The sequence below is a fragment of the Falco rusticolus genome, chromosome 4, assembly GCF_015220075.1.
Source record: "Falco rusticolus isolate bFalRus1 chromosome 4, bFalRus1.pri, whole genome shotgun sequence".
In the NCBI taxonomy this organism is placed as follows: domain Eukaryota; kingdom Metazoa; phylum Chordata; class Aves; order Falconiformes; family Falconidae; genus Falco; species Falco rusticolus.
Window position 1 is genome coordinate 44,945,337 of NC_051190.1, and position 13,624 is coordinate 44,958,960.

The following is a 13,624-nucleotide window of genomic DNA, read 5'->3' on the forward strand; positions in this document are numbered from 1 at the left end:
GCTGACCAACCTAACGCAAGATGCGGTGAAATCTACACCCAGTTCGTTAAAGCACGCACATATGACGGGCTAATTAGGCAAGTCTCAACGTCTACGTGCTCATTTTCTCTTGCAAAAATCCAGCAACTCAAACAGACAGACTCCCCGTACCCCAGAAAGCTCCAAAGACACCCAGAAAGGGGCCAGGCTCTGACCCGAGCGGAGCGGAGCAGAGCTGGCCACCGCGGCGTCACCCGGGGCTTCAGGACTCGGGGAAAAGTGCAGGAGATGGTTTAAATCTCGAGCCTTCGCACAACGCTTTGCATCTGTTCCCTCTTGAAGAGCGAGCCAGAGCAGTTCTCCTAGCTGTAAGAACCCAGCTAATCAAAAGAATCTCGTTTCGCTATTTCTTTACAACCACGAGCACTGAAAACACCAATATTTCGACACTGAAAACCATCAGGAAAAAAAGCAAACAAACGACAAATGAAACTAAGAGAAAGCTAAGCAGCCAGAGACAAAAACATTTGAACTTTTATTACATTTCATTTACAAATAATGCAAAGATACAAAGACAAAAGCCTTCACACAAAAAAGAAAAGATTGAAAAGAATGTACATTTAGTTGAGCTGCTTTTTTCACATCATTTCTCAGATTGCAAACACTTAAAGCCAACTTCAGTTTTCCACTTTACCTATAGAAAAACACAATAAATAAAACTTTTATGTCGCAGGGACAACTTTTCCAGAGTTCCTGTGCCACCAACGCTGTAGCTGAATATAGGATTGCATATATCAGTGAAATAATCCACAAATTATTTTAATAGAAAAAGTTTAGCTTGTAAAGAACAGTATATTATACTGTCTCTGAAAATGCATAAATCTGACATTTTTCCCCAAGCTCAATGAACTACACAAAGTTGTTTTAGCTGCCAGTCTGTGAGAGAAGCTGCCAAAAGCAGCTGTATTTAATTTTATTAAAATCAAACTTTCCCTTCATGAGTACTACTACATTTAACTTCCACTTCTTCTACAAGGAATCCTTCCACAGATGGGGGCTCCGTTAAGGTCTGAAGAAAAAGTATCTAAAAGTTCTAATTCCTCCCCAAAATAAAACCTCATTACCTACTGTCTTATTAGTTACTAGCTAACTGAAATACAGTATTTTAATTACTACGCTGCATAACGCCGACCAGAGACTGGTGGATGTGTACAGGGTATACTGGTACACGCGGTTATCGTCCGAGGGGGTTGATGCTCATGCCATGAATAGTCAGGATCCCGTAAGTAACGAAAGTTTTGTTTAAGCAAGCCCTATACCCTCCCCCCCTCCCCCCCGACATTGTGCCCCGCAAGTATTATCATCTAACTCTTATATTCATCATCTACTCTGCAAGGACAGAAGGTTTACCTATTTATCTTCTCTATATTTAATGTCTTAGAAATTCCAAAATCGAGCCCAAGCTTCGTCTTTTCCTTTCGAAAGGGAGGCTCGGGACATTACACCTAAGCAAGGTTGTGGGAGCGCTGCTTGCTCTTCTTTCTCGACAAATAGCCAGAGCAGATTTTGTTGAATCAAAAAAATTTGCCCTTTGTAGGGTATAATTCAACTCAATTGCTACGAGCAAGTTGAAGCCTGTAAAATTGCTGAAGGAAATTCCGACAACTCCACGACTCCAGTTCCAGAAACCAGCTCTTAATTTATAACCGGAGACCTTTCCTCCCTTTTTTTCCTAAACCACGGTATAAAAAGGTCGGATCGAACAACCCGTAGCACACGTACAAACGAACGTTACACCCCCCCGTACAGACGGAGCAGTTCCAAAGGCGGAGGGCGACGCAGCGCGCTGAGAGCTGGCGCCTCCCCAGAGCCGACAGCGCTCTGTCACCTGGCTTTGTCCTTCGCTCTACACGACCCCTGCTCCGACTGCCTCCGCCGCAGCCCCTGCCCTACTTCCACAGCTTCGTCGAGATTTGTTACAAATAGAAACCTCTGCCCACCAGCCGAAGCCTTACCCGAGGCTCCCCTTCGCCGTTACTCAGTCGTGACAAATTTACATGTATTGAGGGGGAAGCCCCCCCCTTCTATTGCACATTAAGGGAAGAACTGAAGGGTGGATGAATCTGCACAGGTCTCGGACTCATCTTTAAAGATGTAGCTCAAGTTGCATGTGGTGGAGAGTAACGTTCCCAGGGGCAGAACACACATTTCCCTGCATTTTCCCTCGTTAAAAAAATCTCAACCGCAATTAAAAAAAAACCCTTTCATTTCACTTGCAGAACAGGGCGCCCTTGACACCTTGCAAAGCTTTATCCGCACGAGGCTGTAGCTCTATTCGATACCGAAAGTTTGAACCGGAGCCGATAGCCGGGGAAATCTGTATGTGACGTGTGCGCCGTCCCCCAGCTCCGAGAGCAGCGGCCTCACGGTGACACAAACGGATCGATCCCCTCCTGCCCTGGCCCCGGAGGCAGCACCACCCGCCGCAGCGGCAAATACTGGCCCCAGAGAACATCAAGCCAACGGTTCTGCTCCGGCAAAACCCCGGTGCCAGTGCCTGGAGCAGTTGGGCTTCTGCCACCGACAAGAGCGGGGCCAGAACGGACTCAGGAGCCTCCACAACACCTCCGCCCCCGAGAGCTGCGTTTCTCCAGCAGAAGCACCAACCGTTTTGGTCTTGTCTCCTTTTTCAAGATGCTTTCAAAGCCGAGCGATGCCCTCCCTGTTCGTTAACTGGGGTCACGAGGCTTGAACAGCTTCTGCTCAAAGAACGGATATTCCAAGACAAGAGCCGGGAGCAGACGCGGCCTCTCCACCCACGTGCCGAGCGCCCCCGGCGCCCTCCCAGCTCTGCTCATCCCCATTTATTTATCGAAGGATTCTCTAACGGCTCGGGTAAGCTGGGAGGCGAAAGCAAGGTGAGAGCGGAGTTAACTGCGTGCGTCCCCTCAGCCTCTCAGGGTTTTGAAAACATTGAGCAAACACGTCGACTGCCACACAACTGCCACCGTCACCCGTCAGCAGGTCCCAGCGCCGCAAAGCCCAGCTCATCCTGCCTCATCCACCATGCAACATGAAGAAAAACACTATAAAACAAAACCTCGATCCGACAGACACTAAAAACCTGACAATTTTAAGACCGACAAAAGCCAGGCTGACACAAACACAGCTGCTCGCTCAGAGCCAGGGCACGTCTGCCCGGGTTCCCCGCAATAAACCCGGATTAAGTTCCCACCTAGGAGGTTTCTGCCACAGCGGCACCGGCGAACTCCTCCAGAAGTAGCCCAGGTCGCCTCCTGCGACAAAAGCACCCTTGGCTCCAGCCCACACTGGCACGGAAAGCGACTGCCGTTACGGACACTCATTTATTGAAGAGGAGGAATCCCTCCACCAGCTCGGGAAACGCCATCCCTTCCGCGCACGGACCGAAGTGTCAGCTTTCGGAAACAGGTAATTAACATTCCCAGGGCACAGACCGACAGCTCAAATGATTTTTTTGAGTTTTGAGCGCAATAAAATGAGACTAGAACCAGCAACAAAAGTCAACGTGTCCATGCTCCACAACAAACCGCTTTCACATGGCAGATCCCAGCTTCCCAAAACCGAGAAAGATGGCAAAAGGTGATTTACCCCCAACGTGGCGCTGTCCCGCAGGCAGCTCCCACCACCACTATGGTTCATTTTTTCACCGAGGGGTTTATCCCTTTTGCCTGAACGCATCAACCGCCACCAAGGGGAAATACTGTTTGCACATTTGAAAAAAAAAAAAAAAAAAAAGTAGCAGCGTCTGGGAGCCGGTATAGGCTGAGGGCAGGCAAAATTAAAGAGTAAAATCATCTAAACTGTCACCTCCATTCCCATCCGATTGTCACGTTGTGAGAAAACATCTGAATGCTGCCACTGGGAAAGCAGAGTCTCGCGTACGCGCCAGTGGGGACAGAAATCCCTGTGGCAGGTGGCACGTGTCAGGAAGCGCAGCGAGCGCGCAGAGAGCGCGCAGAGAGCGCGCAGTGACAGGTCCCCAGCAGCTGCTGCTGACGCCAGAGGCAGCGATTCCCGAGGTGTTTGCTTTGTTCCCAGCGCTGCAGCAGCAGGTTCCGCAGGTGCCTCGCAGCGGGACAGCAGGATAACGGGATAACGGGAGAGCAGGACAGGGGGACAGTGGGAAAGCTTCAGGGTGCGACCGTGTCTCCAGGGCCCGTCCCTCCAGCCCAAGGGCCGCTGTAAAGCCTCGCTGTGCCGACCGCCAGCGGTCCCAGTGCTCCCCTACCCGGCTGCTCTTTGGAAACAGGGAAAAGCAGCTGGATAAACTCAAAGCGACCCGCTTCCAACAGCCAAACCGACACCAGTAACCAGCTCCTGAGGGCCAGCAGGTCTGTCATGACAGCAAACAGCCGGAGACAGGTCAGGAACCATGAGCATTTCTCCCTCTGTCTCTCCAAAAAACAAGTGCTACTTTCCACGTGGGTTTTCTGCCCCAAATTATGTCGCCTTAAAGCTGAGCCAATTACTAAATTAAACCACAACAAAACAGGACCTTCGTACACAGTGGCAAACACGAACATGAGATCGCTGGGATTCTCCAGCAAGCAGAAAACCTACATCAAAAATCCAACACGTAGCGTTTACTTTTATTCTCCTGTAGCTACTCAACAGCAAAATTGAAAGTAAAAAGAACTGAGATAAACCAAACCCAACGCTATTTAGGCCTTTCCTTGCCTACTATTTAGTTACGAGACGACACGTGCAACTTTAAAGCAGCAACAGGTTCAGCTGGTTCTGAGACGGCGGGGCCAGAACCCGAGCGGGGAGAAGCAGCTGCCAAGCGCTGGCGCGACGGCACCTCCCGCGCCAGGACCCAGCGGCCACCAAGGGCCCCGCCGCCAGCACCGCGGAACACGGGGTACAGGCACCTGCCCTCTTCTGTGGTCTCATTACCTGTGACCCTCAGACAGCCACCGCACTCAGACCCTTCGCCTCGCAGAAGCGGGGAACCTGCGACAGAGAACGAGCATCGGGATCTTCCCCGAAGCGCCTGCGCTGCCCCGCTCCAAGTGGCGCTGGGAGCGTGAAATCCTTTGGGGCGAGGGCGTGGGAGGTGGTTTTCAGGGCTGGTCCCCAGGACGGCCGTGCCACGGCCCCTTCAGACACTGGCACCCGTAGGAGGGACGTGGCCGGGCCTGACAAGGCTCCTCATCCTTGCGACGCGATTACCGACGTCCAAGTGGCACGAAGACCCGAATCCCCCCTCAGCCGCGCACTCCTCCCTGCTTGCAGTTAACACGGCACTCGGCTGCACGCTCCTTCCGCACCATCCCTCTGCGCTACCGATCCCCTTCCCTTCCTGCGCTCCACCGCGTGGTTTTCCACAGCTGCCTCCCCGAGTCAACTTACCGAAGAAAACAGTAAACGTTATTTTACCCCTTTAGGCCTTTATTTTGATAAAATTCGTCAAGCCCACATAAGGCAATATACACCACAGTTAAAACCACCCCCCTCCCCCCCCCCCACAAAATAATAAAATAAATAACACAAATGAATATAGTACGTAATGTAGTGTTTTTGTTTTGCAGTATAGAAATTCCACACAATGATTCTGTTTAAAAAGGTAAAAATGATTTATAATACACAGTTATAATGTCATCATGGTGCCCGCATAGAAAACTGACATGCAATCCATGCCTACACTGCGCAGTATAAATAATATGCAACTAAAAATACAAAGAACAGGAACACTACAAATTTGTATTTTTTTTTTCTTTTTTCTTTTTTAAAAAGAACAGACACACGTAACAAACGCTACCTGCGCTTTCACATTGCCATCACAGTGACGGGGGTTCCATTTTTCAGAGGAATAAACGCCTTTTTTTTTTTCTGCTTTTTTTTTTTTTTTTTTTTTTTTTTCCTCCTGAAAGCACAGCGTACATTGTAACCTACGGGATGATGAGGGGGCTTTTCCTCTTCCTTCTTGTACAGAGGGGGTTTCCAGGGGGAGTACCATGCTCATTAAGGGACAAGATCTCGAGCCTTAATTATTGTTTCTACAGAAATCCAAGCTTTTACAAGCAAGCGCAGTCAAGACCTTATTTCTGAGGGGAGTTTAAATGATTCCGTAAGTGATCGGATGCTGCTTTTATGCAAACGCAGAGGGCAGATTGTTCTCTGAGCTGCAGGTTCGTCTGTAAGCGTTCTGGGTTCGTGCCGAGGGTCTCAGGCACACTTTTTTTTTTTTTTTTTTAAAATGAATTAAATTCAAAGTAAGGTATAACAACGTACAAATAATTGACAATTTCTGAAATTAATTCGCAGCCTCTTTCTGGAAACCTTTTCCCCTCTTTTTTTTTTTTCCTTTTTTTTTAAAAAAAAAAAATAATGACAGGTTCTCTATACAGGGAAGGTTTTGCACAGTTAGAGATCGCTGGGTGAGTGGTCACTGCCATGCAGAAGCAGTAGTGAGCTGAGAGGGTCGGGAGGGACCGACCCCGGCCTGTGCAGATTCATTCGGGGCGGCTGGGGGGGGGGGGGGGATGCAGGAAGCTATGTACACCGAGAGCCTCCCCCCTCCCACCCACCCGCACTGCCACCGACAGCTGGACTTCGGGGGTTTTCTGTTGAAAGTCACAGTATTTTATACACCGAAGGTTTATTCCTATTATTTCCCCATTGTATTGGCAAATGCAACAGTCTAGCTTGGGAAATTTTATATATATATATATATATATAGAGAGAGAGATATAAAAACACACGTTGTAGGGAGGGGGTAGGGTTCACTCAGCAGGTATGTTTGGACAGTAACCCTTTGAGACACCAGACAGTTTCAATATCATTTAACTCAAAAAGTTATAAATAATACTACTTTTTTTTCTTTTTTTTTTCTTTTTTTTTTTTTTTTTTTTTTTGCTAAGTGATCGTTTTTCTTTCCACTCATCCGTCCCTGGATGGGGAGGGCCAGCCGCTCCCAACAGCTCTCACCCCTTCACGCGCCGTTTCCCATGAAAACGGCGCTACTATATTTTCAAACCAAATCACAATTACAGGTTCTGAAAATACCAGGGCACCCGCTCCCCGTTCACCTCCGACAACCCCAGCGCCTGGTTTTGCTTCCGCATCAGCCTCGCGCAAACACGCGTTATGAAACCATCAGCTTGATGGGGAGAGGGGGAGAAACGTCTCTCTCGAAGCGCAGCTCCCACACGACACTGTCGGGAAGCCGGGGAAGCAAAACGCAAGCGCTGTTGCCATAACTGCTCCGGTTCTCAAAGGGTCGGTACCCAAAGCAGCTTCTCCCTGCCCACTCCTGGGCGCAGGGGGTGAAGCGCATCTTGTCCCACACAACCGTCACCTGCTTCCCGGGATGACTCCGGCTCGCGCCTTCCCACTCCCAGAGCACCCTTCACCGTTCGCCCCGCAGGAAAGGAACAAAACCTGGATTTCTCTCCACTAGATGGTCCCTAATTTTGACAGTTGCATCCAGACGTGTTATTTTTAAATTAAGGCCATTTTAAATGTCTACTTACAAGTCTAATAAACAAGATCTCTTATATACACATGTCGTTTAAAAAAAATTAGAAGGTAGCATTTAGCAACAGCTCCCTGTAAAAGTCTCCAGTGAGGCATCACATCTCCTGCTTGGCCGCTTCATTCCGAAGTGACTCTGGTTTTAAAAAAATAGATCACAAACGAGAATGTACATGCATGAGAGTCATTTGAACGAGAGCGCGATACAGACAGAAATCCCATCCAGGAACTACGCAAACTGCAAGAAGCGGATTGAACTCGCACTGCACCTTCGGCTGTCCAAAGCGAAGGACTCGGAGCCACCCATGCCCGAAGGACTCCGGTTCTCCCGGTGTATCCTCCTGGTCCGAGCTACCTCTCCCTTCTGCCTTCTTCAACTGAAAAAGCATTAAGCGATCCGAAACAAGCAGACACCAGGAGTTAACCAGTACTACTGGGCTTAAATCCTGCCCAAACAACCCAAATTTCAACGAAGATGCGGGATAAACTTTCAATCGCATGGGGAGGACCACGAAAAGAAAAGACACACGTTAAGCCAAGAGATCAAAAAGAAAAAAAAACAAAAACAAAACCAAAACGTTTTTAGTGCAAATGGTCAACTAATGGCACAAACGTGAGCAAACACGCACCCAGATTAGAGAGATCCCAACAACGACTCTGCTCAGCAGTGTTTGCCCGAATCTCAGGACAGCGTCCCACGGATTTCTGGAAGCACACAGAAACCTAGTATAACTCATTAAGAGCAGCCCAGCTCCTCCGCAGACCTTCGTTAGCGGGGAACAGCAAGGCAAAGCTGCCGCCAGGGGAAGGGCGCGGGTGGAAGTGCTGAGGGTGGTTTGGTTTGGGGTTGGTTGGGTTTGGTTTTTTGGTTTTTTTGTGGTTTTTTGTTGTTTTTTTTTGCTTGAAAGTCATGAGAGCTGAGAGAACGGACAGGTTTTTATATGAAAAAGCAAATCCAGCTGATGCAGACCAAGCGGAGAGAGCAGATGTGGAACTACCATGCCAGAGGGGGGGGACCAACAAAACGCAACTCGTCTTGAAATGAAGACTAGAATGGCTCTTTTATCCAGGCCGTATTTAACAAAAATAGATGGGGATGTTCAACCCCTGCTGCGTGGAAATGCCTTCCTCTAGCAGGTGTTCGATCACCTCACGTTTGGGGTGTTAGGCCCAACGTAATTTTTAATTTAAGCCTAAAAATAATGTTAATTTGTAACTTCTACTGAAGAGAAGGGTCCTGGACTTAGATTCTGTTACTGTGCAGATTCCAGTGTAACAAAGACAACCTTTTAGCAACTGCTGTAAGCCTGGTGGGCTCTCGATAAATCTTTAATTGTGTTGTCAAATGTGATGAGAGCCCCAAGCGCAGAGATCTGGGAATCATTATCAGTTCACTGGGAATCGTTATCAATTCAGCCATGACATTTAAGTGAAACCACCAATTTGGAGTCAATGGATGGTTTGGGTTTTGTGGGTTTGGGGTGTTTTGTTTTGTTTTTAATCTTCCATTGATAAAGTGTTGTTCACCGGTCCGTTATACCGCAGCACAGAATATTAACAAGGACTAACAGAAATAGTCTATTATAAATTTAACAGAATCTCAACCTGTTTGAGGATACAGTACTGTTTGCTGTGGAGCAAGCTATTTTTTCCCCAGGGTGAAAGAAGGAATATCTAAGTTCCTGCCACCCTATTTTGACTATATAAAAGGAAAACATCTAGACTTGCCTTAGGCTTCCTTCTGCTCAACATCTGTTTAAAATTCCAGTTAGTTAAAAATACCTATATATATAATATATATAATATATTTCTGGAATAAAAACACAAAAAGATGTACTGTACAAGTATTATGTAGAGTGCTTCAATTGGCTGTATGTAGTTTAGCTACTTTCCTAATATCCAAATACTTAAATAAAAAACCAAAAAGATCATAAATAATGGTAACAGAATAAGTAATGAATAAGAATAAAAAATAAAAAATAGTCATCGTGACTTGAGCCAGGCATTGCTATAGAAATGCCCTTCCTGTTGCCCAGGAATCTCTCACAAAGTAAAATTAGAAATATGCTCTGCACGTTAGTCTCCTATATTCTTCTAGCTGCTTTAAAATGTTCCGATCCTTCCTCCGTGCTAATCAAGTAATGAATTATAGTACTTTTTTGTGTGCTCAGAAATGCTATATATATGTATACATATATATAAATATATATATTACATATATATTAAAAAAAAAAAAAAAAAAGCTTTGAAACTAGTGTTTACAGTCGCCTTTCATGACTGGCCAGCTACAAAGGCCATCGGGCTGCCAGGCTGCTTTGCCGCTTTGCCAAGCGGGCGAGTTTGCTCGGGGCACGAGAAGAGGCAGCAGGTGCAGGACAACAGTCAAGGAGACAAACCTGCAAACAAACATGGCGCAGCGAGAAGGGAAGAAGCAGCGTTTTACTCTACAAAGCAGGTGTCACAAAGCAGAGTCAAAACCGCCGAAGCTCCCCCAGCCCCTCCCAGAGGTGCCAATGCAGAGATTTGCTTTCGAATCGGGGGGAGGGAGGGGGGGGTGCCGTCGGCGCGTCCCCCTCCCCATCTCCAACAGCAGCCACCGGCGTGGTTCGTTCGACAGAATCTCTTTGCCCTTGGCTCTGAACCTTCCTCGCCTGCCCAAAACCACCCCTTTTCTAGTGCAAAAGGATAAACTGACAACTTAACGCTGGAGCCTTGGTGGGGGGAAAGGGGGGGGCTCTGGAGAGGAAAAGGCTGATGGAAACTCCTTACTCATTAATGGCAATGAGCGGATAAGGGGTGAAATACGGCGCGACAGGGAGTAGGGGTCTGCAGCGCTGCAAGCTTAGAACGACAAGCTTTACTCATTGTACATGTTGTACAGGACAGAGCTACTGCTCTCGGCAGCTCCTGTTCTGACACGACTGACCCACTGGACTCTCTAGTTCGGCTGGGCTCCAGGAACAAGCGTCATTCCCACGCTCCTGGCGTCCGCACTTCACAGCCGGTCCATCCTGAACGTGTCCTCTGTGGCGGGGTCGGTGAGGACCATGTCTGGGTCATTCAGCATGTGCAGTCCATCCAAGGTTAAAGGGTCAATTTTGAGTTCATCCAGAGGGAACTGGGAATCCGTATCAAAGCTGACGTCTCCCACTCCTGCCAAAGAGCTGGTCAGTTCTTTTGATAAGCTGGGAGGAGATTCTCCTGTCACTGCAGGGAAGAGGAAGAGAAAGGTGTTGGCAGGGCTTAGCAAATACACACTCGCCAGGCAGTCAGGGGATAAAACAGCTTGCAAAAATTCTGGAACGATTTATCGAACTAAGGGGAGCAACATCTATCCTCGTTTCCAGCCGGAGGAATTACAGATTTGTCAGCGCATCTCAAAGCCATTGTAACGGCCTAACAAAAAGCAAAAATCATATATGTACATTTGGGGGCCACAAAGTGGCATCACTCGAGTCTCTTTTCTCTCCTCTGGCTTTAGGAGGAATAACCTTCATTTGCATCATTCTAATCAGCAAGAGTTCTTGGCTGAAATACGGACTGAATGATGGTTTTCTCAGTGGCCTGCGCAGAAATTGTTTCCAAACATCCCACTGTGACCAGATTCGCCACCATATGTGACACCAAAAAGCCCTTTGTTGGCAAGCCCGACCAGAGCAGCAGAGGAAGAAGTTTGGCTTTTGCAGCTTCTCCTTTGCTGTGGCGGAGGATCCTGTAAATTCAGAGGCAGGGGAAGTCTATAAGACAATCAGCGCTGCCACTGCAGCTCTAACAGTTTGCTGGGATTAAACAAGAGCCATCGCGCTCGCTGGCACTCGGGAAACACATCACACCGGTAACAGCGTTCGCCCAAGGTGAAACAAAACCTTCACATGCAATGACACCCTCTTCCTTTCTCGGCTCGAAGCGAGCCACTGCACAACAAAGAAACACCGACATGGTCTGGTTGCCGGTTCAGGCTCTGATTCTTACCTGTAAGAATGATGTTGGGGATGTTTCCATGGCTGGAGTAATTCAGCTGCTGCGAGTCCTGCAAGCTGCCATGACTGCCGGTAAGTCCCATCATGGCTGCCTGGGAGTAGTTAAGGGTGGAACAAGGGCTGTACAGGCTGTTGGAACTAATGGCGTTTTCTATCATATTAAACTGTTCAAGCTGAAGACCAAGGCACAAAGGAATTATTACTTCTAACCATCAGGAAAGAACAGCAAAACAACTTACAAAGCTCAAGTACGGGAAGCAATATCGAGACAGGCAAACAAATTCATCTTTAGGTTTCGTTGGTCAAAATACGGTCTATTTTCACTTAACTTTCCAGAATAGTTTTCTGCCAAATCCAGAGTGCAGGGGAATGAGGGTGGATGCAAAAATAAAAGTGTTGCTTTTGATACCATAACAACAAAAGAAAAGGTAGCTTTAGAACAAAATAAAAAAAAAAAAACCAAACGTAATTCATGCTACTAACTCAGGTATCTGCCCATCAAGCACTGCCTCTCAGAAGCCATCTCGGGTTTTCCCGCTAGCGGCGTGTATTTCATAGCTGAATGAATCACTGCGCTGCCTGGCCAAACTAACGAAGGCACACGGGTCTGCTCGCTGCGTTTTGGTACCGCGCACGAGCTGTTTGCCAAATTCAGGAGTAAATATTGTTACCACCTACAAGCAAATCTTTCCCAAATGCAACTACGGCCAGAAACGTGGGGGTTTTAAAATTTATTTTCATTATTTTTAATCCAATAAACTTGGCAGAACACCTTTAAAAACATCTGCTGCAATGGCGGAGGGACAAGGGGGAAGGCAGGGGAGGAGGGGGGGGAAGGCAGAAGAAAAGCAATCCCAGAGTATTGCAAACTAAAAATAACAGAAGTAAAACTATATGGACAAAATGTGATCTCACATAAAATAATCAAAAGTTGATCTGTATTTATTTTAAGCTGAAAGTGGCCGAAATATAGCTGAAAATCTGAGATGAATTTGCTCACCTGATGGGATAGGGCATTAGCCTGCCTAGCTGTCATCTGCTGATCATAATAGGAGTCACCAAATACACTCCCCAGAATGGAAGAATGCTGAAAACAAAACAGAGTCTTTATGGTGCAAAAATCTCACAAACAGACGTACCCACGGTGTGCGAGTGACTCGAGCCTTCCAACTGATTCTTCTCAATGTTAGTTAGCAGTGCCCTTTATTATTAACAACCACTAACCATCAGCAAATTCATCAAACATTCGGTATTTCCCTGCAACACGCAAATCCTTCCATGTTACGCTGCCTTTTGGTAAGCACAAAAATACAGTCAAGTAAACCAAACAAACTTCCTCACGGAGGACATACAACACAGAAAACTTCTGATTTATGAAAACAGACGAGTGCGCTAGGTAACACAAGAAATAAATCAAAGAAAAAACCACAATCAAGCTGCAACTTCAGCTTTTTTGTGAAGGTTGGTTTTTTTTTTTGAGGGGGTGTGTGAAAGACAAACCCCACACAGAAGTAAACTGCACGTTAAAAACAAAATGCAATGCAAAGCTGCTCACCAGCACGCAGGTAGCGACTAGCTCACTGCCTCTGCAACCTCGTGTTCACAGCACAGCCAGTTCACTGAGACAACAACATGCCAAACTGACAGTGTAAAGTCATTTCTCTTTTTGCTGCGGATCAGAAAAGTTAACGAGAAAGCCTGGGAAAGCATGTTATCAGCAGTTTGAAGGCAAGAATCTCAGGAGGCATCCCTCAGCCTTGCTATTTTACTGTCCCCTTTGGCACAACAAGCATTTATCAGTTATTCTCTATCAATTATTCTAAAGGTGACCGAGAATTTGATGTTGAAGTTGTAATACTATTCAATATTGTCCCAAAGAATTGCCAGATATAACAGAAATCACAGAGAGATCACCTCTTATTTTAAACTGTCACAAATCCTGATATTCCAGCTGAAAAAACATCCACTGACAAAGACAGCAGCTGTAACAGATGGTGTCTCTAAAAGACAACTTGCACGGAGAGTTTGTATCAGTCTTAAAAAACATAATTCAATACCTTGCACAGCGTTTTCCAGCTGCTTTATCTACACGTTAAAAGAGGAAGGCTACAATTTTTCTCCTTAAAAACCTAAGCAGCACATGAAAT

At 46.9% G+C, this 13,624-nt stretch overlaps 1 protein-coding gene across 4 annotated transcripts in view; it reads right to left on the reverse strand.

Annotated features, from left to right (window-relative positions):
* Window positions 1-6,483: 6,483 nt before the first annotated feature.
* CRTC1 (CREB regulated transcription coactivator 1) overlaps window positions 6,484-13,624 on the reverse strand; it is a 49,555-nt gene continuing 42,414 nt past the window's right edge. For 3 of the 4 annotated variants that reach the window (XM_037383546.1, XM_037383547.1, XM_037383545.1), the window contains 3 exons: window positions 12,478-12,564; window positions 11,470-11,650; window positions 6,484-10,704 (listed from right to left, as the gene is read on the reverse strand). In XM_037383546.1, the coding sequence (XP_037239443.1) occupies window positions 10,493-10,704; window positions 11,470-11,650; window positions 12,478-12,564 (480 nt within the window). In that variant the 3' untranslated portion in view covers window positions 6,484-10,492. The remainder of the gene's footprint in view (window positions 10,705-11,469; window positions 11,651-12,477; window positions 12,565-13,624) is intronic. The other variant, XM_037383548.1, reaches the window with a different exon arrangement.